Source organism: Cebus imitator, unplaced genomic scaffold (genome assembly GCF_001604975.1).
Source record: "Cebus imitator isolate Cc_AM_T3 unplaced genomic scaffold, Cebus_imitator-1.0 Scaffold25, whole genome shotgun sequence".
In the NCBI taxonomy this organism is placed as follows: Eukaryota; Metazoa; Chordata; class Mammalia; order Primates; family Cebidae; genus Cebus; species Cebus imitator.
The window spans coordinates 10,934,474-10,956,906 of NW_016107340.1; the positions used below are offsets into that span (position 1 = coordinate 10,934,474).

At 36.9% G+C, this 22,433-nt stretch overlaps 3 protein-coding genes across 7 annotated transcripts in view; 1 reads left to right on the forward strand and 2 right to left on the reverse strand.

Annotated features, from left to right (window-relative positions):
• Positions 1–7,185, reverse strand: part of CFAP94 (cilia and flagella associated protein 94) — a 108,287-nt gene extending 101,102 nt beyond the window's left edge. For both annotated transcript variants that reach the window (XM_037736508.1, XM_037736507.1), the window contains exon 1: positions 7,083–7,185. The gene's annotated coding sequence lies outside the window, so the exon portion shown is untranslated. The remainder of the gene's footprint in view (positions 1–7,082) is intronic.
• Positions 7,186–7,217: 32 nt separating this feature from the next.
• ETFRF1 (electron transfer flavoprotein regulatory factor 1) lies at positions 7,218–13,261 on the forward strand. Of its 3 annotated transcripts, none has more exons than XM_017523022.2 (3): positions 7,218–7,343; positions 12,052–12,139; positions 12,223–13,261. In XM_017523022.2, exons 2-3 carry the CDS (start codon positions 12,089–12,091, stop codon positions 12,442–12,444), a joined length of 273 nt encoding a protein of 90 aa, XP_017378511.1. In that variant the 5' UTR covers positions 7,218–7,343; positions 12,052–12,088; the 3' UTR covers positions 12,445–13,261. The 3 variants fall into 3 exon arrangements, with proteins under 3 accessions (XP_017378511.1, XP_017378513.1, XP_017378512.1); XM_017523024.2 differs by having other exon boundaries at positions 7,249–7,347; XM_017523023.2 differs by having other exon boundaries at positions 7,260–7,399; positions 12,050–12,139.
• A 97-nt stretch (positions 13,262–13,358) lies between these two features.
• Positions 13,359–22,433, reverse strand: part of KRAS (KRAS proto-oncogene, GTPase) — a 53,016-nt gene continuing 43,941 nt past the window's right edge. The window contains exons 6-7 of one of the 2 annotated variants that reach the window (XM_017523021.2): position 21,014; positions 13,360–18,008 (exon numbers count right to left, since the gene is read on the reverse strand). In XM_017523021.2, coding sequence (XP_017378510.1) covers positions 17,892–18,008; position 21,014 — 118 coding nt within the window. In that variant the 3' untranslated portion in view covers positions 13,360–17,891. Of the gene's footprint in view, positions 18,009–21,013; positions 21,015–22,433 lie in introns of both variants that reach the window. The other variant, XM_017523017.2, reaches the window with a different exon arrangement.

The window sequence follows — 22,433 nt, forward strand, 5'->3', positions numbered from 1 at the left end:
AAAAAAAAAAAAACACTTCACCATGGCTTACTTGGCCATGAACTGCAAACCAGCTCCTGCTTAACCACTATCTGTCTCCATGCCATGTTTTTATCTTTCACTTTCTATCTCACACAGTCTGTTATAACCACACTGGCATCTCAGCAAGGTCATTCTAAACTGTGATTCTTTGCAACAGCTACTTCTCCTGTTTAGCCTACTCATTCTCCCAGGTAATTACTGACCTATTCCCTTGCTTCATCCAGGTATCTTCTTAAATTTTACTTCCTTAATCACATTATATAAAATAGCATCATCATTGGCCCTACCCCACATTTTTTTATGACCTCTTACTTGGTTACTGTATTAAAAGCTATCTGAAATTACATTATTTATTTTCCTCTCACCTCCCACCCTCAAGTTGAATGTAAGCTTCACGAGGGCAGGAACTGTCTTACCTCTGTTCACTTAATGCCTTGAACACTGCTAAATCAATAAAATAAATATTCTTCCATGTTCGCAAGAACATATATATAAGGATCTTCATTCCTGCCTTGATTGTGACAGCAAAAAATAGGGCCAACATAAAAATCATGTTGCCTACTTTTAATGGGATATGATGCAGCCCTGAAAAAGAGTGAGGCTATTTCAATACACCAAAACAAAAAGGTCCCCAAGGTATACTCCACTGAACCTAGGATGTCATCAGATGTAAGATGTATTTATTATAACTAAAGAAGGAAATAATGCCTAAGATGGGAGTTAAAGGAAACACCTGTATAAAATGGATATAGGGAAAGACAATCCCACAACACAGTAACGCATAGCAAAAATAAATAAATAAATAAAACCTTGCATACCTCAACTCTGACACTGGTAGAAGGAAGAAAAAAATTTCCTGATAATTTAAAACACAAGCCAGTTCATGTGGATTTGCAGTCTAACTCATGCTGTTGGTATGGGCCAAAACCCTCAAGCACAGAATTTAAAAGTAGTATCAGGCTGAGAATAAGCCCAAGTGACACAAGTAAACATCCTCTATTAAAGAAAGGGATGTCAATCCAGGACTAAAATGATTGTAAGACACTATTATAAGACACATCTCAATTTCAGTAATGTTAAAATGTAAAAAGTCAAGTATCCTATAATTGATAAAATATTGTTAAGGGAAAAATAGAAGGTGCAGAATGATCCCATACATGGGGAGAAAAGGGGTCTGAGTGGGTCTGTGTGTGTGTGTGTGTACATATGTGCACCCTTTAATGTTTAGAAAATTTATGAAAAGATGTACAGTGGTTCTAGGAGGGCAGATCAAATGTCTTGGGTAGAAGAAAAGTTTAAACTGTGTAATGCTATTTTAATTTTGTATCATGTGTGCTTATTAATTTTCCCTTAAAGAAAACTTTAAAAAGGCATAAAGTATAAAATATATCATTCAATGTTTTCCTGCTTATACAGTTAATTCCCTTTATAGATCACCTCATCTCCAAACTGCAATATTTAAAAATGAAACAATTAAAAAGTAAGTGATTTCTTTTCTTGAACTGAGAGGAGAAGTTTGCAGTAAACCAAGATTGCGCCACTCTGCTCCAGCCTGGGCAACACAGTGAGACTGTCACAAAAAAAAAAAAAAAAAAAAAAAAAAAAGTAAGTGATTTCTTCCTTGGGTTTGGTATCAAATTTCTTAGGAAGAATCTCACCATTCTTTCAGAGAAACAATACTATAAACATAATAATCTACCCATGTATATGATAAAGCACCAAAGTAATTTAGAACAATGTGTTTTCAGATTTAAAATGATGCCTCTAAGATTTCACAGTCTAAAGCAAGAAAATGAATGTCTACACAAATCAATGAATGACTGTAGAGACACAAAGGCACTCCAGAATGCTTCCCCCAAAAGAATGCTTCCAGAGCCTTCACAAGTTTTGTTTAGTTATATCCACAGTTCCTAAAAGAATATCAGGTTGGTCGTGGGTCCAAGTGACTGACAGAAGCAAACACAAAAGGCACTCAATAGTATTTTTTAAAGAAATATTGAACTGTATAAATACTAAATACACTTTATACAAACATTTCCTTTAAGGAGGCCAAGTGTTTTTAAGGGTGGTAGATTAAATGGGGTTTCACATATTCACTCAATAAATATTAATTGAATTTCTGCTATGTGCCAGGCACTGTGCTAAATATTATGGATGTAAAAATAAATATGACATGTTCTTGACCTTGAAAAGCTCACCATTATAAATAATTACCATAAAATGATAGAAGGGTTATAACTGAGGTATGTATGAATGCAGGTGCTATGAAAACATAGAGTATAAGCCAGGCGTGGTGGCTCACACTTGTAATCCTAACATTCTGGGAGGCTGAGATGGGAGGATCACTTAAAGCCAGGAGTTTAAGACCAGCATGGCCAACAAGGTGAAACCCTATGTCTACCAAAACATACAAATATTTAGGTATGGTGGCACGTGCCTGTAATCCCAGCTACTCAAGAGGCTGAGGTGGGGGAATTCCTTGAACCAGGAGGCGGAGGTTGCAGTAAGCCAAGACCACACAACTGCACTCCAGCCTGGGTGAAAGAGTGAAACCCTGTCTTCGAAACACGTAACAAAAAAACAAGAAAACACAGAGCATAATTGATTCTGTAACAGAAAACAATGGGAAAATTTACAGAGAAATGACATTTGAGATATGCCTTAAAGCAGGCATTCCAGACCCAAATTCCACTTGGGACCAAGCAGGAAAATAAAGTAAGATGTTTGGTTATGGTCAAGACTATGGCAAATTGAAGACTTCATGCATTCCTAAAAGGAATTCCTAAAAGGCTGTTACTCAGCCCAGCCACTTGTTGCCTTATAGGACTATCAGGCCCAATGTTTTCAATTTCAATAAAAAATGTTTCCAATTTTTAAAGAATAGATGGAAATCAGATTTTTGCATGAAAATCGGTTGGCAACTAATTAAAAAAAAAAACAAAACACTTCTAAGGTCAAACAAAATACATCTGCAGGGTAAACGTGGCCTGCCAGCCAACAGATTATAATCTCTAATTTGATGTATAAATCTACAGAGTAAAGAAGAGAGAAGGCGGCATTCTGTACATATAGAACACTGCATCGTTTATTGAACTCAAATTTCTAAACAGTACCAAAAAAACACCAAGTCTGTGTTACCACGCAACCCATTTAAAGTCGTATTACCTTAGGTTTCACTTTAAAGCTACAGCACATTTGATAATGAAAATTTTATGTATATGTCTGGAGTGAAGAAAAAGGAGTTCTTCAGCCAACATTTTCTAGAGCAGAAGTAGCAAAAAGTCTCAAATCTATACACAAGTAAACATTAAAAGCTATTTTTAAAAGTATTTGTGAAATCAGAACTCTCTTATGTCAAATTTGAAATGTGTCCTATTGTTGTAAAGGATTATTCCATGATTTAAACAGCATTAATGTCTAAAAACTAAGCTTAGTAAAGTCTATAATAAACTATAAAAATATTTTATAATTCTATAAATATTCTATTCATACACTGTAAGTGATTATACAACTATCTATTTTGAAAAAATTTCTACATACCTTTTTTGGTTTGGGACCCTAAAAGTTGGAAAACAAAAGAATTTATCAATTTTAAAGAGAATTCTGATAATTTTAACAAAACTATCATGATTATGTAAGGTGTTGAACTTAGAAGAAGCTTGGTAAAGGGCAGAAGGGAACTCTCTGTACCATCTTTGTAACTTTTCTTGCAAATCTAAAATTATCCCAAAATAGAAAGCTTTTTTAAAAAGAATTCAGACAAAACTACAAATAAGCATAGGAAAACTAAGCTCACCTACTGAAGAATTTTTATATGTAGATTTTACACTATTTCTTAGGACAATCAATGATCCATGTTTAACAAAATGCCCTGTTACTAAACAGAGTACTAGTAAAGAAGGCACTGGTTTAAAGGTTCAAAGGACAATAAATCATTGACCAATCACTGGTACTAATATCAAATTTGCAAGTGTGGGAATCATCTCACAAAGAAATAACTTTTCTGTAAAGTTAGGCTGATGATTTTTATAGAAAGGGAATCTGTTATTTTACGTACGCAAAACAGCCTTAAAGGCACTGGAGATAAAACAGTAGAGACTTTGTTGCCATATAATTTTTACAAATAGCTTCTATTTCATCATGTTTTCTATTAATTAATAGTCAACATATTTCCATGGTGAAATAAGTACTAAACAGCTGAATATGCAAACAGCATTACTCTGGTTCTCAAGTAGCCATATTTTAAAGATGGGCAAATTGTCACTTCTCACTTGCACTTTTAATATAAATCAGGTTTGGGATAAGTACATACCCTCATTTCTCTTATATGTCATAAGGGCCACTATGCAGTGAAGTAGTTCTCAAAGTTCAAAGGACATAAGAATCATATGGGAAGCTTGTTAGAAATGCGTATTTCTGGACTAAACGTGTATACACTCACTTCTCTTCCTATACTGTGGTTCAGAACATGTTATGGGTTGAATTGTATCCAAAAAAAAATCATATGTTGTCTGGGCATGGTGGCTCATACCTGTAATCCCAGTACTCTGGGAAGCCGAGGCAGGTGGATCACCTGAGGTCAGAAGTTCAAGACTAGCCTGGCTAACTACTAAAAATACAAAAATTAGCTGTGTGTGGTGGCATGCACCTGTAATCCCAGCTACTCAGGAGGATGAGCCAGGACAATCGCTTGAACCCAGGTGGCGGAGGTTGCAGTGAGCTGAGATCACGCCATTGCACTTCAGCCTGAGTGACAGAGCAAAACTCTGTCTCAAAAAGAAAAAGAAAAAAATCATATGTTGGCTGGATGCACTGGCTTAGTCCTATAATCCCAGCATTTTGGGTAGTCAAAGTGAGAGAATCATTTGAGCCCAAGTGTTTGAGACCAGCCTGGGCAACAAAGCAAGACCCTGTCTCTAAAAAATTTTTAATTAGTTGGATGTGGTGGTGTGTGCCTTGTACTCCCAGCTATTCAGGAGGCTGAGTTGGGAAAATTGCTTGAACCAGGGTGGCTGGAGGCTGCAGTAAGCCATGATGGTACCACTGCACTCCAGCCTGGGTGACAAAGCTAGACAGTCTCAAAACAAAAAGAGAAATTCATATGTTGAAATCCTGATCCCCAGTACTTCAGAATTTGACCTAATTGGAGAGAGGGTCATTGCTGATTTTATTAAATTAAAATAAAGCCATACTGAATAAATTAAGATGAGGCCGTACTGAATAAGGTGGGTCCCTAATCCAAAATGATTTGTGTCCTTATATAATAATAATAATAATAATAAAGGACACTTGGACATATATTCTCAGATGGAGAATGCCACGTAAAGAATGAAGTTTTGTTGCCACAAACCAAGGAACTACTAAAAGCCAGGAAAGAAGTCTGAACAGATTCTCCCTAAGGCCTTCAGAGGTATCACAGACCTGCTGACACTATGTTCTGGGACTTCTAGTCTCCATAATTGTGAGGCAATAAATTTCTTTTCTTTAAGCCACTCAGTTTGTGGCACTTCCTTACTTAGGAAACTAATACAGTAGATTTGGAGTTGAGTGGATTCCTGGAATCTGCATTTTTAACAAATACTCCGGGCCACACCTTGGGAAACATTGGGGGAAGGATCTAAGAAGAAACTTAGGTAACAAATTGGAAAGTAACAAATAGGTGCTTCCTGTTCGCCCAATTTACTAGCAATTGTAAATTGGCTTAAGGTCCATTTGCATTCTGCCAGGAATGCTCTCCACTCCCTATTTCTTCCCACCATTTGTGGAAAACTCATATTTAGACTTTAGAACAGGTTGAAAAGCACCACTCTTTCCTTCCCTTGCTTCCCTCACTGAAATTTTATCATTTCCAGCTTTGTGTTACCCCATTTTAGATACTTCAGCTGTTAAAGTTGTAAAGCTGTATCGTAATTAATTTGTTTCATCTGTATCCCATTAAGCAGGGTTGTCATCATATTCTTGGCATCCTTGGCTTCTAGCCCAGTGCCAAGTACAAAGAATGCACTCTATATTTTCCCTTAATTAATGAATTTAATTAAGGAATTACATTCTCCACTTCCTCTGGTTTTAATAATAGAAAATGTCTTGATGGAAACCACATTGAAGAAAATCAGAGGTCGGGCGCGGTGGCTCACACCTGTAATCCCAGCACTTTGGGAGGCCAAGGCAGGTGGAGGAGGTCAGGAATTCAAGACCACCCTGGCCAAGATGGTGAAACCCCATCTTTACTAAAAATAAAAAAAAAAATTTAAAAAAAATTAGCTAGGCATGGCGGCAGGCGCCTGTAATCTCAGCTACTCAGGAGGCTGAGGCAGAGAATTGCTTGAACCTGGGAGGCGGAGGTTGCAGTGAGCGGAGATCGCGGCCTTCCACTCCAGCTTTGGCGACAGAGCGAGACTCCATCAAAAAACAAAACAAAACAAAACAAAACAAAGGAAAGAAAGAAAAGAAAAGAAAAAAGAAAGAAAGAGAGAATGAAAGAAAATCAGAACAGAGATACTCTCATAGCTATATGTTGGCCTGTCTCCTTGGTGAAAATATGGCAGCTGAGGAGTCCAGAAAAACAAAATGAGAAGCTTTATCATATTTAACTAATGTAGGGTGAGTACTTGAATCACAGAACAATTCATATTTCCACAAAAGACAACATAAAACATCTTTTCAAAGCAGAGTAAATTGCATCAGCTTTTAATTAACTGCTAGAGAGGTACTAAAACATTTCCGCCAAGTTGCAATAAGAGAGAATTTAGTGGAAAGTTACTGGAAGTTACTAGGTTGGGGACCCATTTTCAAGCTTAGCAACATTAGAGATTAGGATACCGTGTGACAGCTTTGACTATCTCCCGTTTGCAGAAACTGGTTTGGGACGCCTACCTGTCCGCCCGATCCAGGTAAGGGAAGCCATTGCTGAGAAGAGGGCCAACCCACCCCAGGGTTTGAGTTCTTTCCCAAACCCTCCCGCTCCGCTGTAATATATAACCAGCTCTTATTGCATCATTTAACACCGGTGAAGCAGAATCAATGGTCGCTCCTCCACCTGTCTGTTCATTTGCTGTGCTCACCATAAGGAGTCAAGCTCCACCGCCGTAGTCAGCAAAGGCTGAGCTCAGATTTTGTGGACAAAAGCTCCTGGGTTGTCCGGACGACAGGCCCCGCCCACTTGCGCTCCATCAAAAGTGCGCAGCCGCGCTGGGGCCCTTCCGGCCGGCGCCCCGCCCCCTTCATGACAGCTTGCCCCACCTCCCCCAACCCCGCCCAGCTTCGCAGTCGACGGACTGAGGGTCGAAGTGTTCGAGGCTTTTACTGCTCCGGCATGCGGAAAAGTGCGTGAGTGCCGCCGCCGGGGAGGTTTGTTCGGTTCCCGGATTCTGGGGTCTGGAGACTAAGTGTGCTCTGGGCGAGGACCACCGGGTGTGGGGAAGAGGGTTCCGAGCGTCTCTGACGTTGACAGATTATTTCCTAGAGTGTGTTGGTGGGTGATCTTTCAGTGAGGGTTTCGACAAGGAAGGGAACCGGCTTGCGACTGGTTCAAGCAGCGGACACCCGGTGGGCGGCCTGGGCCACTGCAGTTTAGGCCAGCAGGGGGATGGGGCTCGTTTGGCGATTTAAAGAGGGAAGTAAGTTGGCTCCAGGAAGGTTGATTATTTTAAGATTAATGACCTTCGGATTCCTCTCTGCTCTATTGTTTACTTTCTGTGCAGCGTAACTGTCCTTTTTCCTAAGAGCGCCCTAAGCAAAAATTGAAAATGAAGCGATTCCTGGGTAAAATATTCCTTAACATGAAGATCGCTGAGGCCCCAAAAACTTATTAGTTTCCCAAGGTCACAGACGAATTGTACTAACCAGTAACACACGCTTCAGAATTTCAGTCTCCTCCCACATGAAGGCACGCTGGCACCGTACACCAACAGGAAAACTAGAATTAAGTGAGGCTGTTCTCCTCAAGCCCGACTGAGTTCTCTATAATTTTAGGGCATACCTGCACCCTGTTTTAGCATTATGAGACCTGAAATACTTCTAAATTACTGGCACCATTTCTCATCTCTGAATTCTAAGTTTAGAATGCTCGATCCCTTCCAATGTTACTGACCACATGCATTATTCATAAATAGTAGGACCAAGCTAGTCTTTGTGAGTTAAAGTGTTGTCATCCCCGTTGTAACAAATCCAGGTTGTGTAATATTTATTAGTATTTCACATCCATATCCTGGTAGCAAGATGAAAACATTTTAATAGCGACTTTGTACAGAGTTCTTATTCAGTTTACTGTAGCTATTTGGTATGGAAGTTAAGGTTTCCTTTTAAATTAGTTTCAGTAAAACTAATGTTTAATGATAAAACACCTCAGTCAACTCAAATTAGGATTGATGGGGGTAAGGAGATGGTACAGTAATTCCAAGGTACCTTAAAATAGTGGGCTTTTAGAGGAGAGGCTTTACTGAAGCTCTCACTCTACCTCATGGGGAAGAATGATTAACAACCTTAGGCACCATCACCCCCAACAAGATGACAATTCTCCATTAGCCCAGAACTGGAACTGGTTAAGTCTTAACTCAGCGTAGGATTACTGGGGGGAAAAAAGCTATTAATAGGCACTGCATCCTCTCTCTCATCCAGCCCACACCTCCAAGTTTTCAGAATCATAGGGGGCTTCAGTCCTTAACTCACTTGGCTCTTAAAACAGTAACCTCCATGACTTCATGCACAGTTCAGGGGCAGCCCCAGGGCCCTGCTGAACTCAATTTGTTTATTCACTACTTTGTGAACCCAAGGAGACCTATTTCTCTTAATAGCTAAAATAAACCTAAATGCTTCAAGGTAAACTGCATTAATTCATATAAGTTAACATATCAAAGAAAAACAAATGTACCTTAGCCAAACTAGTTACATTTTTTCTAGGCGAGTCTTTTATAATACATAATTTGTAAAAAGACCAACAACTAAAAAGGACAACTTAAGCCAGGTCCCTAAAAGCTTTCAAAATTACAAATTGTGAATTAAATGAAGCTGTGCTGTTTGTCAGGCATTAAACAGGTTATAGTTTGCAATTTGAAATTACATCTATGTAGATTTAATTTTAAATTATGTGAACAGCACATGGTTCCTAAGTGGTGTTTTTTTGTTTTGAGATAGGGTCTCAAAATGAATTCTATCCAGGCAGGAGTGGTGGCACAATCATGGCACACTATAGCCTCAACCTCCTGGGCTCAAGTGATCCTCCCACCTCAGCCTCCAAATGGCTAAGACTACAAGCACACGCCACCATGCCTGGCTAAATTTTTTTTTTTTTTTTTTTTTTTTACTTTTAGTAGAGATGAGATCTCACTGTGTTGCCCAGGCTAGCCTCAAATTCCTAAGCTCAAGCCATCCTCCTACCCTGGCCTCCCAAAGTGCTGAGATTACAGGTATAAGCCACCATACCCAGCATAAGAATCATTCTTCAATAAGATTATTTCACACTTGCAATGGCTGTCTGCCAAAAGAAAAAAAAAGTTTAAAAAATGAAGTAGTTAATATAGTGGGTTAAATACCCTCATCTAATTTTACTCCCTTCCAAAACTACTAAATCTATAGTAAAATGATAAAAAAAAAAAAATTGGAAAAATGGGGACAGGAGAAAACAGCAATAAAACATCAGCAGCTGGAAAACAGGAGAATGAATGTGACTTGGCACACCAGAAAAACCCAATTTACTCTGCAAAATTCTCAAAAGGCACTGAAACAGGGGCCGTAAAATTGGAAATGAAGAATGTAATAAAACAGACTACATGAAAGCTATTTGAGAAACGCCTCTAAGTAACTCTACCACCTTACTCCCATAGAAGACTAGAGGCTTATTTCTGGACAAAGTATTACTAGACCCTGGACTGGGGCATCCTCAGGCATTCTAGAGTTCATGAGAAGCACACTGGAAACAAAATTAAGTGAATTTAGGTATATACAGTGCTGGATACAGGACTTACATTCCTCTTTCATTTTTAATGCTTAATAGACAAATCCTTAGAAGGCTGGAAGACTCTACTCTGGGGAACTGACCAGCCCAGAAGGAGCAATCCAAGATACATGCGTGTAATCCCAGCACTTTGGAAGGCCGGGGCAGGCGAATCATGAGGTCAGGAGTTCAAGACCAGCCTAACCAACATTGTGAAACCCCGTCTCTACTAAAAATACAGAAATTAGCTGTGCATGGTGGCACGTGTCTGTAATTTAGCTACTCAGGAGGCTGAGGCAGGAGAATCGCTTGAACCCAGGAGGTGGAGGTTGCAGTTAGCCAAGATCGTGCCACCGCAGTCCAGCCTGGGTGACAGAGACTCTGTCTCAAAAACAAAACAAAACAAAAAACAAAAACTGCTTCCTGCTTGCCCTTCGGAATAATTCAGTCCAAAAGCCATTATGTGGGGCTGAGCAAGGTAGGCATCTGGGGAAGGGGCGTGTTGAGAGAAAGGCTGGCAAGGTAGTAGCGCAGCAGGGGGTACTGGAGCCCAAATGCAGTGAGTAGGGCCTCTGGAAGTAAGGGACTGTGCACAGCAGCAGCCCAGCAGGGGATGAGGAGGGTGTCCTGTTAGGGTGAAGGAAATGGTGGCACAGGTTTTTGGAGTGGGAACAAAAGGTAAGCCTTATCCAGAAGGGAGGAAGTGGTGCAGCGTAAGTTGCTTGAGCCCAAGAGGGGTAGGCTAGGGGAAAGGAGTAATGAGAAGACAACGCATGTAGGATGGTGGCAGTGGCACTCTGACATTAGGTGGCAGAGCTCAGGGAATAGAGTGTGTGCTGAATGGTGACAGCAACAGGAATTTGATTACATAGTAAGAGGAGTGATGATTATAAAAAGTAAATTTATTGAGGACAAGTAGGAACCAGACTTACTGTTGGACAAGAGTATTCAACCCATGTAAAGAGGGGAAATGAAAATAAACCCTGTAGTATTGGAACTGAATGTTAGGTATCAGAGTATATGGAGATTAACATAAAAAATACAACAGAACCCCAAAATCTGCATGTTTTATACACTTGCAGCTTTGTCACTTAAAGGACCCGGGAACAGACAGTCCCATGGTAATTAGCATTTCTAGCACCCAGAATTTGGTTTCTAAAACATTCCATCCAGATTATATTTTCTAAATGCTATTGTCCATTAAAAGGACTAGGTTCCTTGGAGAAATAATTTTATAATAGACAATATTAGCAAACACGACTTTAATTGGGTAATCAAAATTAACATCAATCACAATGGAACAAATTTCAATTGCATCCACCTGATAGGATGCAGTGTTAAACACTCACTATTTAATCCCACAACTCTGATGGGTAGTGGGAATTATTTTCTAGGTTTAGGCTGTCATGGTGCCTTTATGGAGCCTCCTCTCCTCAATAGCATTAACACATTACACAGAAAGAAGCATGATTTCTCTCACTGGATGTCACCTGTTCCTCAGGGACACCCTCTTACAGGTTTTTTCTGGCCTCTTCACCACCAATCTTATTGCGCATCTACTGTTCCAACCTGCTTAACTCACTCAGTTTCTGCTAGTTTTTAAGCCTCCCTTTGGATAAGCACCCATCGAGATTTGATCAGGCCTCTGCTCAATGCCCGTCCAATCGGTCTGGACTTGCCTAGAGAGCAGGGTAAAGATAATCTTTTTTTTTGACGATAAGCAAAACTCAGGCTCAGCAAAGGTAAATCATCTGTACATTATGCAGCTGGGATTTAAATCTAGTTCTAACTCACTCCACTGTGGCGAAAAAGGAGGTATACCTACCTATCTGTGACAATCCACTTTCTCTCTCATTTACTTCATATGACTTCTCACAATCGTTAACTGTCTTCTTTGCTTATTATGCCTCCTGTAGGAAAAGTTAATTCTGTGACAGCAGGTTATTTTATCTGATGTGTTTATAACTATATCCCAGTAAATGGAACAAAAAAGTTCTCAAGAAATATTTATTGAATGTAAAAAAAAGTTAGTTTTCTTAATATAGATAACCTTTTCTAAGACTACAGTGCAGCTAACTGCAAATTTTCCTTTTCTTTAGGTATGTTATGCATAAAAGTGGATAATTTACAGGATAAATGAAAATGGCCAATTCTTTAAGAGGAGAAGTATTAAATCTTTATAAAAATGTAAGTAATTATGTTGCCAATTTTATAAAACTGTTATTATATGACATGGATTGTTTAGAAATATACAATCTTTCTTTTTGAAGCTGCTGTATCTTGGACGAGACTATCCAAAAGGAGCAGACTATTTTAAAAGGCGTTTGAAGAATGTTTTCCTTAAAAACAAAGATGTGAAGAATCCAGAGAAGATCAAAGAACTTATTGCACAGGGCGAATTTGTAATGAAAGAGCTAGAAGCCTTATACTTCCTTAGGAAATACAGAGCTATGAAGCAACGCTATTATTCAGATACCAACAAAACTACTTGATCATTACTACCTTAATTTAGCTGACAATCAATGCCAGCTGTTTATGTATATCAGCTATTGTAAAATAATTCTAACTTAAAATGGGAAGATCAAAAATCCGTGAGCTGCCCTACTGAACTAAGTAGGTTTCAGCTTCTGTTCATACTGAGAGATTTATCACCAACTTTATGCTCAATTTTGATACGAAGATAGCAATTTAACTATACTACCACTTATAATGAGCACCCAATTTTGAATGAAAATATACACTTAATTCTGTAACTTAATAGGACTTAGCCAATTATTTTTAACTTATTTCTCCATTTTACTGATCAGAATGCCATTTACTGAACATTGAGAATAAGCAAAATAATTTCTTACACAGTTATTTCTCTTACTTTTTGAAATGAATCCCTTATTTTTTCACTGAATTTGGTACATCAACTGCACATATTCAGGGCTCACTACAAAACAAACAGTTCCTGGTAATGATTTAAATGTAGTTATAGAAGTAATAATATGTATGGAGTCATTACTTCTGCCTTGAAATAGTCTGCTGGTGACAGGCATTACATACATAACTATTCAATTAATTATTTCCATTATTAATGCTATTGCTGCTACCTTTGGGCCTAAAACCAAATTACCTGTTGTGTATCAATTACCTTCTTTGATAAAAGGAAATAAATAATGTTATTCTATTATTTTGTCATAAAGGCCAACTTGTTTTGCATCTACTTCTAAATATGGTTTTAAATTTAAGCAAACACACCTTGACAAAGTATCCACAACACCTTTTATAAATAAAGGATATTTCTAACTTACAAGCTGCATAAAAGATTCACTGGTATACTATAGTGTCTATGGCTTATAAAGTATTCCATATCCATTTCGGGGCAAACAGTTCAAATTCCATGAAGAAATAAACACTCATAGTCACTGTAACTATTTTTATTACATTACAATAATTAGGAGTAGTACAGTTCATGACAAAAATATTACAAATTTTAGATCACTTCACAGCACATACTCCTATAAACATTTAAAAGTTAATTTCAATTAAAAGAGTGGTCATTTTTAATGTTTGATATGACCAACATTCCTAGGTCAGCGCAACCAAATGATGGAAAACAACTGGATCACACTGCATATGTCCCACAAAAGAAAGCACAATGTACAAAATGTGCATGTTTCAGTTTACACTATACAAAAATAGTTAAAATACATTCCAGGTAAACATGTTACATTAAGAAATAGTACTAGTAAGAAATTGGCACTCAAAAGGAAAAATGCAAAAGTATTTTCAACATGAAAACACAAGACAGTGGAATTGGAAACTTTGGGATAAAACACTGTAACCCAGGTAGCTCTAATGGGGGAAAAGGGGAGAGATGGGCCCTCAACATTTCTGCAGATAACTTTTTTTTTTCCCTAAATTCATCTAAATTACCTATCATTATCCCAAACAGGCACTTCAAACTATTAAACTAAAACACAAATCTTAATCTAGTTATGACTATTCCTCAATAACTCATCTGAGTATCTTTAGAAAGAAATTTTCATTTTCTGACAGCTATCAGTTGTATGCTATTCAATTTCTCAATGCAGAATTCATGCTTTTTCAGTATTAACACAGAAGTTATCAAATATAAATTCAGCTTTAAAGTAACTGCTGGGTTCTAAAAAACATTACTACATAATTATCAAAAAATCATTACTTTTTGACAAATGGAAATCTTCAGATAGTTTTTACTATTTAAAAAAATCCCCTAAACTGTGTAGATACTGTTTGAAGAAAACATGGTTAGAAGAAAAAAAAATATCACTGGAATACAAATGAGATGAACTTGTGCAAACTGTAACTTAACATGCCCCACAGTTTATATATATATTAGGACAAAATTGTGCAACGGTGGCAACAGTTTTGATAACCTATAAAAGTTAGGTTCTAAGTTCCTATGCAGTGTGACTCAGTTAAAATAGAGCCTAGAATGCCTAATTGGGAATATTCACTCAAATGATACAGTGTATCTGCTATATTCTTCCACAAAATGTTAATGCCTAAGACTATGTAATTTAGCAATTTTTAAAAACTTCAACAAGGATTTTTATCTTTAAGGCTGTAATAATTAGATAACATTTATTTCTAGAATTCTTCCCCCCTTTTTAAAATCTCTACAAAAACCTTTTGTTAAACCATTCAAAGTTCACATAATAAAAGGTAATTACCACTACCTTAAAAAAAATGCCCATCTACATCAAAAATTCAAGAGGCCTAAATATCCCCTCATAAGCACTGCAGTTCCTGAAGTATGGCCATTTCTTTCTGTGTAGAAACAAGAGGTACTGTGTAAGTCTTAACACCCTACCTAAACAATGTCCCATAGATCTGTAGTTTAGCATAGCATTTCAGAAATCATTTTTACATAGAAGTTTCCTTGTCTGTGAACTAGTTCAGCACCTGTTTATTTGTACCCAGATAAAACTATTGATTTTTAAGTCTATTTTAATTATGTGGAGAAAGCTGGAATATTACACATTTGGGAATTTTAATATGAGTATCTGGCATACACCTTAATGTGTACAGTAATTGTCCCAATAGAATCACATAGTTATGCCAAATAAAAAACAATATAATCAAGTTTATTTCTTTAAAACAATGAAGTGATTTACATAAAGTAGCTCGACCAAAGAGTTGCACTGGAATCATAGCAAAACAATTACAGAACTGGCAGAACCTTAGAAACCAAACCCCTTCTTTGCAAAACTAAAATACACATTGTGTTATCTCTGGGTCATATGCCAAAGGCCTTACTAAGATATTACAGACCATGCTAGCACTACCTAAGGACTGGGATTATGTCTCTTGCTTGGGGATACCATATACCCAGTGCCTTGTGCAGTGACTGGCAACTGGTAGGCACTCAATAAATATTTGCTGAATAAATGAGTTCTGCAAAACAGCTTTATGAGGCTGAGGCGGGCAAATCACTTGAGGTCAGGAGTTCAAAACCAGCCTGGCCAATAGGGTGAAACCACATCTCTACTAAAAATACAAAAAGTAGCCAAGCATGATGGCACATGCCTGTAATCCCAGCTACTCGGGAGGCCGAGGCACGAGAATCACTTGAGCCTGGGAAACGGAGGTTGCAGTGGGCCAAGATAGCGCCACTGCATTCCAGCCTGGGTGACAGAGTGAGACTCTGTCTCAAAAAACAAACAAAACAAAAGAAACTAAGTTTTATGAATTTAAGTATTTTTCATCTTAAGAAGATTTCTGGTTATTAAAACAATGGAATGTATTACCGTTGCCAGGGGTAGTCCTAGTTATAGATTACCTAAGGAATTATTTCAGCACTATCTTTATTAAGTTATCCTTCTATCAGATAGTCTGTCTATTCCTACCAGGTTTGAAAATTCCTACTGTTGCTAATGAATTGGGCAGCAAAGAGATGTTCAAAGGATCAGCAACCACCTGAAAATTAGCTATTAGGTCAAATCCCATTATGATATCTGTCAGATTCTTTTCAGCCCTGAGAAAATAAGATGTAGGGCTCAAAATTTTGATGTGACTTAATGGGAAACCTTCATGGAGATATCCACAAGAGCAGTAAATCTTATGGTTAGGGGAATTACAAGTATTAAAACTGCATCAAGTCATGGGGCATGTGGACGGCAGGCAGGCAAAAGGACACTAATACAGAAGGAGAGTCCTAAAACAAGAATGGATATTCAAATATAAACTTCACCTCTTGCACAATTTTGCCCAAGACTGGCATTGAAGATGGTAACATAGGTTAAAAAGTTACAGATTGTGCTCAGCTTGAAAAATAAGTGTATCCTATGTAAACGGAATATAAATCACACAGTTGTAAAAAAGCTAAGAGTTTGAGATGACTTCTTTTAACATGAAGAAATGGATAGCAAATGATTTCCTCAAAATCAGAGTCCTAAAAGACACCTATCTAGAACCTAAGTCACCTTCCTCCTAGTCCAGTGATATTTTCACCTCACCACACCATCTCACTTCATATATTTTAAAATAAGTGACATTGTAAATGTATTAAAAGGATTGTTTTTATTCATATTTATGTTTAAAGCATTATTCTTAAATATGGATCAGACTTTAAAAGTGTTTATGAAATGTTAATTTAACCAGTGTTAAGAGAACTAGCCAAACCTAGAGATTTTAAAACTTCTTCACTTCATTGTTTAAAACAAATTAATGTCTTGGCACACAATCACCCCAAAATCTCAGCTTTTGAGTTAATATTTAAAAGTAATTTTTTAAAAAGAGTTTGTTTTCTTAAAAACAAAAGTGATGCTCTTGATTTGTCAGCAGGATCACCTTCCAAACTCTCCTAATCCCTCCCCATTTTGACCAACCAATGCATGACAACACTGCATGACCGTGGGGACACAGCCCATGCTGTGACACTCTCTATGAAAGCTCAAAGGTTCACACAAGGCCTGGGCCTTGCAACCTTTGTCTCTTCAATACCTACTAAGCTATAACTGGCCCAAATAAACTTTAGTATCACAAGCAGACTTAAAACTATCTTCAAAGACTGAAGTTGAAGAAAAGATTATACTATGAAAGAGCAATCTGACACAGGGAGACTACATTTAATTCCTATAATTTTTAATACATGTTAAATTCTTTTCAATTATTATAAAAATTTAGTAGCGTGTAAATATAGCCCCAAAATGGTTGCTACACTCCCCATTTCATACTGGGTCTGCCTTAACAGGAAAAGCTATTAGGAGTCTTTATAGTAATTTATCTAATGTGAAAAGGAAATGGCCTTATAATAGTTTCCATTGCCTTGTAATTTTTTTCCATTTTTTTTCTTTTTATAGAAAAAATATAATATTTTTGGGAGGGTGACCATGACTAACAGCAGTGGAAAGGGAAACAAAACCTTTGTGAACAGTGTAACTTTACATTCATCAGGGATGACAAACTATAGGACATGATGCCTAGAAGAATCACCAGGAAGCCCATAAATTTGTGTTCCCTCAATGTTTGAGTAAAACCAGTTATAAAGCCTCAAATGAAATTATAATTAGTAATTAATCCATTTAGGTGACTAGATAAGATACAGAATAGGGATGATTCAAAAGCTTCATTAATTTGTTTCACACCAACGTTCACAATTGGTAAGAAAAAAAGGAAGTAATCAACTGCATGCACCAAAAACCCCAAGACAGAAATCTTAGGTATTCAGTTTCTTTTTCACAGGCATTGCTAGTTCAAAAACCAAAACTCTGGGAATACTGGCACTTAGAGGAAAAAAAAAATTTCCACTGTCATTTTAAAATAAGCATTTAAGGTAAAAGCTAACAGTCTGCATGGAGCAGGGGAAAAAAAAATTAGGTAATGCTAAAACAAATGCTAATAATTTAGTGTAATGTACAAAAATTACCACTTTTACTAGTATGCCTTAAGAAAAAAGTACAAATTGTATTTACATAATTACACACTTTGTCTTTGACTTCTTTTTCTTCTTTTTACCATCTTTGCTCATCTTTTCTTTATGTTTTCGAATTTCTCGAACTAATGTATAGAAGGCATCATCAACACCCTGAAATACATAAAAAGTATTAAAATGTGAATATATATGATGGCTTCATGTGTACAAGTTACAGATTTCCATTTATTAATGGAAACAATATTGAGAAAGGATTCTTTATGTTTCTCTTCAGGCAACTGAATATATATTACATATATTAGACTTTCGGATTCTTAAATGTAATTTGCACAGATATTTTGTCAATATTATAAACAGGAACACTAACTTTCACAATAGGCAAGGATAATCAATGGCACAGAATTTTAAATAAGGTAATGACTTTTTCACAGGAGATCTTAATTTCCTACTATTTTTTTCCACATTGGCAAACCTCAGTCACCAAAATCCAAATGCATCTGTGTTTGTGTGTGTGTGTGTACACTTAATTGTCCTTGTGTTTCTGGACTTTCGATATAAGCCATATGCAGCTGTAAACTATTTTCATAAATCTTCACACACAGTAACAGTATTTGAGCTATACTTACGTAAAATCCAATGGATTTAATATTTACCAGCAAGTAAACAGTATTCAAACATCCTATTCCAATAATTTATCAAGAAGTAAATAGTATCTTAACATATTATTTCAGTTGTCAAATAACATATATTAAGGGATTCGTTTCAATTCACATATTTATCAATTAAAAAAAAAAAGGTTTAAAGAGACCACAACACAGGATAATACCACTTTAAAAAACCTAATACCTCAGATTTGTGGAGAAATCAGCTAAATCATTTGAAAGGTCTTGTAGTTTACCAATTTGGAGGAGATTCTCTCTTTATTCCATAAAGTTTTAATTTCTGTTTAATACATTAGGTATTCAAAAGCTTGCCATATAAGGCCAAATATCCTGCCTTCAGAGTTAAAGAGTCATTGTGACCACCATCTATTTATGATTAACGTTCAAGGTTGTTTAAATTTAATGGCTAAAAGTGATTTTAAGCCGTAAAAATTTTCAACCTAATAATCAACAGTGTGAAAAATGGCAGTCTAAAAGTGGGAGAACAGTAGATTTTAAACCTGCAATACTTAAATTATGCCAGATCCATACACAAGCCAATTCTTGTCATGTCTCCACTTAAAAGTATAAATAAAAGCAAAAAAAAAAAAGAAGAAAAAATATAATTCTCTCTGTATTTTAAAGCCTGTTCAACTGAGTAGTAACTATAAAAAGAAAATTTGTTAACCTCACAATATACTTCCAAACCTAGGCAGCAGAGGGAGTCTTAGAAACAAATACCCAACACATCAAGTTGTATAAATCAACCCACTTGAAGAACAATGAAAGCTGGGTTTTTACTCATTGTAATCAGTTCTGTGGATAATATAAATTATGTAAATAAATATAAAAATTATACATGTAAAAATATTCAAGTTATATTATCTTAAAATTAATTTAAAATGTTAAGTGGGCTGGCTACGGTGGCTCATGCCTGTAATCTCAGCACTTTGGGAGGTCGAAGTGGGTGGATCACTTGAGGTCAGGAGTTTGAGACCAGCCTGGCCCACATGGTGAAATTCCGTCTCTACTAAAAATACAAAAATTAGCTGGGCATGGTGGCAGGCGCCTGTAATCCCAGCTACTTGCAAGACTGAGGCAGGAGAATTGCTTGAACCCAGGAGGCAGAGGCTGTAGTGGGCTGAGATCACACCACTGCACTCAGAGTGAGACTCCATCTCAAAAAAAAACCCCCCAAAATGTTAAGTGATATTTCTCCTTTAAGGTACTAATAAGATTAATATTTCAAAATAATAAAATTTAGAACATGAATACTGAAAATTAGCTACAGTTAATGAATTTTCATAATAGATCTGTAATTCAGGAAAGCATGACCAGTATTTTAAGAGGTAAACAGAATGGGAATGAGAGGCTTGTCCGTAGTAAGAACTAACAGTAGGATAAAAACAGCATTAACTTATTTGAGCACTAGTGAATAAATGTCTCCAATAAAGTCCCCAAACTGCACTCATTGATGTTCCCACTTTATAATATCATGACTGATACAACACAAACATATGCTTTTGTTTCTCCCAAAGGAGAAAGGAAAAGTGGTTAAGAAATAATTTATCAGCAACACAATACCATCATCAAGGCTTGATTATATATAGGTATGTGTATGTATCTCTTTAGGCTGACCTCTTTAACACATACAGAGGAGGAAATTTCCAGTGATGTAATAAAAATTATTGTGTAGCTTGCCAGCACTTGACAATTTAGAATCATAACCCTTAGAATGTGATGGGATCTTAAAAGAGGATCTAATCTAACTCCCTTACCCTGCATGAATTAACTCCCTTTGATCACATCCTTATGTAATCTATTCCATTTCTACTACTTTTTTAATGAAGAAAAATGCCAATGATACCAAAATGGTAAAGCAGAAAAAAAAAAAAATGAGAAACCATGTGATGGATACAGAGAAGACACATTTTATGGTGAAAACACAGAATTTGATAACATTACTTTCTAAGATTCTGACAAAGATTTTAGGCTCACATTGCACTGAACTCTGCTCTCTACATCATCTTATTAAAATTAAATAATTTTTACTGGGTGCAGTTGCTAACACCTACAGTCACAGCAATTTGGGAGGGTGAGGCAGGAGAATTGTTTGAGGCCAGGAGTTTGAGACCAGCCTGGGCAACATAGCAAGACCTCATCTCTATTTTAAAAATAAATAGTAAAAAAATTAATTTCAATGATGAGAGAAATATCACAATTACACAGAGCAGTGAATTCTTTTTTCTCATATGAGAACTAATCATTCTCACATACACACAAAGATCAAAGTAGTATCCCAGTAATTATTTTGGTTAAACATGATCTTTTTCAGAACTGAGAAAAGTTAATTTATATATGTTTATCATTGTCAAATAAGTTTTATTCATTCATTCATTCATTCATTCATTCATTGCTAGAGCTGGGGTCTCATTATGTTGTCCAGACTGGTCTTGAACTCCTGGCCTCAAGCAATCCTCATACCAAGTTCTGGGATTACAGGTGTGAGCCACTGACCCTGGCCCAAAATTTTTTAATTTTTACTTTTTTTTAGAGATGGAGTCTCTCTCTGTTGTCTAGGCTATAGTGCCAATGGCACCATCATAGCTCCCTTCAACTTCAAACTCTGGGCAATCCTCCTGCCTCAGCCTCCCAAGCAGCTTATACTACAAGTGCACACCACCACAGTCAGCTTGTCAAATAATTTTTTTTTTTTTGTAGAGACAGAGTCCTGCTCTGTCGCCCAGGTGCAATCTTGCAATTCAGCTCACTGCAACCTCCACCTCCCACGTTCAAGCAGTTCTCCTGCCTAAGGCTCCAAGTAGCTGGGACTACAGGCGCACACAGCCATGCTCAGCTAATTTCTTTTTTATTTCAGTAGAAACGGGGTTTCACTGTGTTGCCCAGGCTGGTCTCAAACTCCTAAGCTCAGACAATCCACCCACCTCGCATGAGCCACTGCACCCGGCCATAAATCTTTTTTAAAAAATTTGTATTTAACTTTTAAATTTTTAATTATTACCAAGTATAGTTCTTTTTTATATAAATTACTTCCATGTCTACTAAAAAAGCAAGGATTCACCACATCAAACAATTGTGACATTCACCTATAGTCACAGTATAAAACACAATTTGCACAAATTAGAAATTTTAGAATAGTATATGCTTACACCTTTGTTTTAAATTAAAGCATAACACTTATTATTTTACTCTAAACGGTTCTATTCTTAAAATAATCTAATGGTGAGACAATAAGAGGAGAAAATTAAAAACCACCGCCTAAATCTGGTCATGGTACTCTTATTTAAAATGTACAACTTTTCAAACTGCATTGTTAAATTTGCAATAATTTAGAGACAGTGGTAAAATTTAACATGCAAAATTGCTTTAATTGCAAAATACTGCTTTACACAATGACACTCAAAAAATATTGAGTTCGTAAATTTCAATAAAAATTAATGCTAGTCGGCTGGGCGCGGTGGCTCAAGCCTGTAATCCCAGCACTGTGGGAGGCCGAGGCGGGTGGATCACGAGGTCAAGAGATCGAGACCATCCTGGTCAACATGGTGAAACCCCGTCTCTACTAAAAATACGAAAAATTAGCTGGGCATGGTGGCGTGTGCCTGTAATCCCAGCGACTCAGGAGGCTGGGGCAGGAGAATTGCCTGAACCCGGGAGGCGGAGGTTGCGGTGAGCCGAGATCGCACCATTGCACTCCAGCCTGGGTAACAAGAGCGAAACTCCGTCTCCAAAAAAAAAAAAAAAAAAAATTAATGCCAGTTATGCTTTGTTTCTGAGTTTAGATTAGTACACCACATAACATCTTTTGGGATTGAGTCTACTATTCAGATATATATTTTATACTTTTGAAAAACACCTAAAATTCATATAATAAAGAACACCAACTTGTAGTAAGTATAATAAATGATATGCTAGT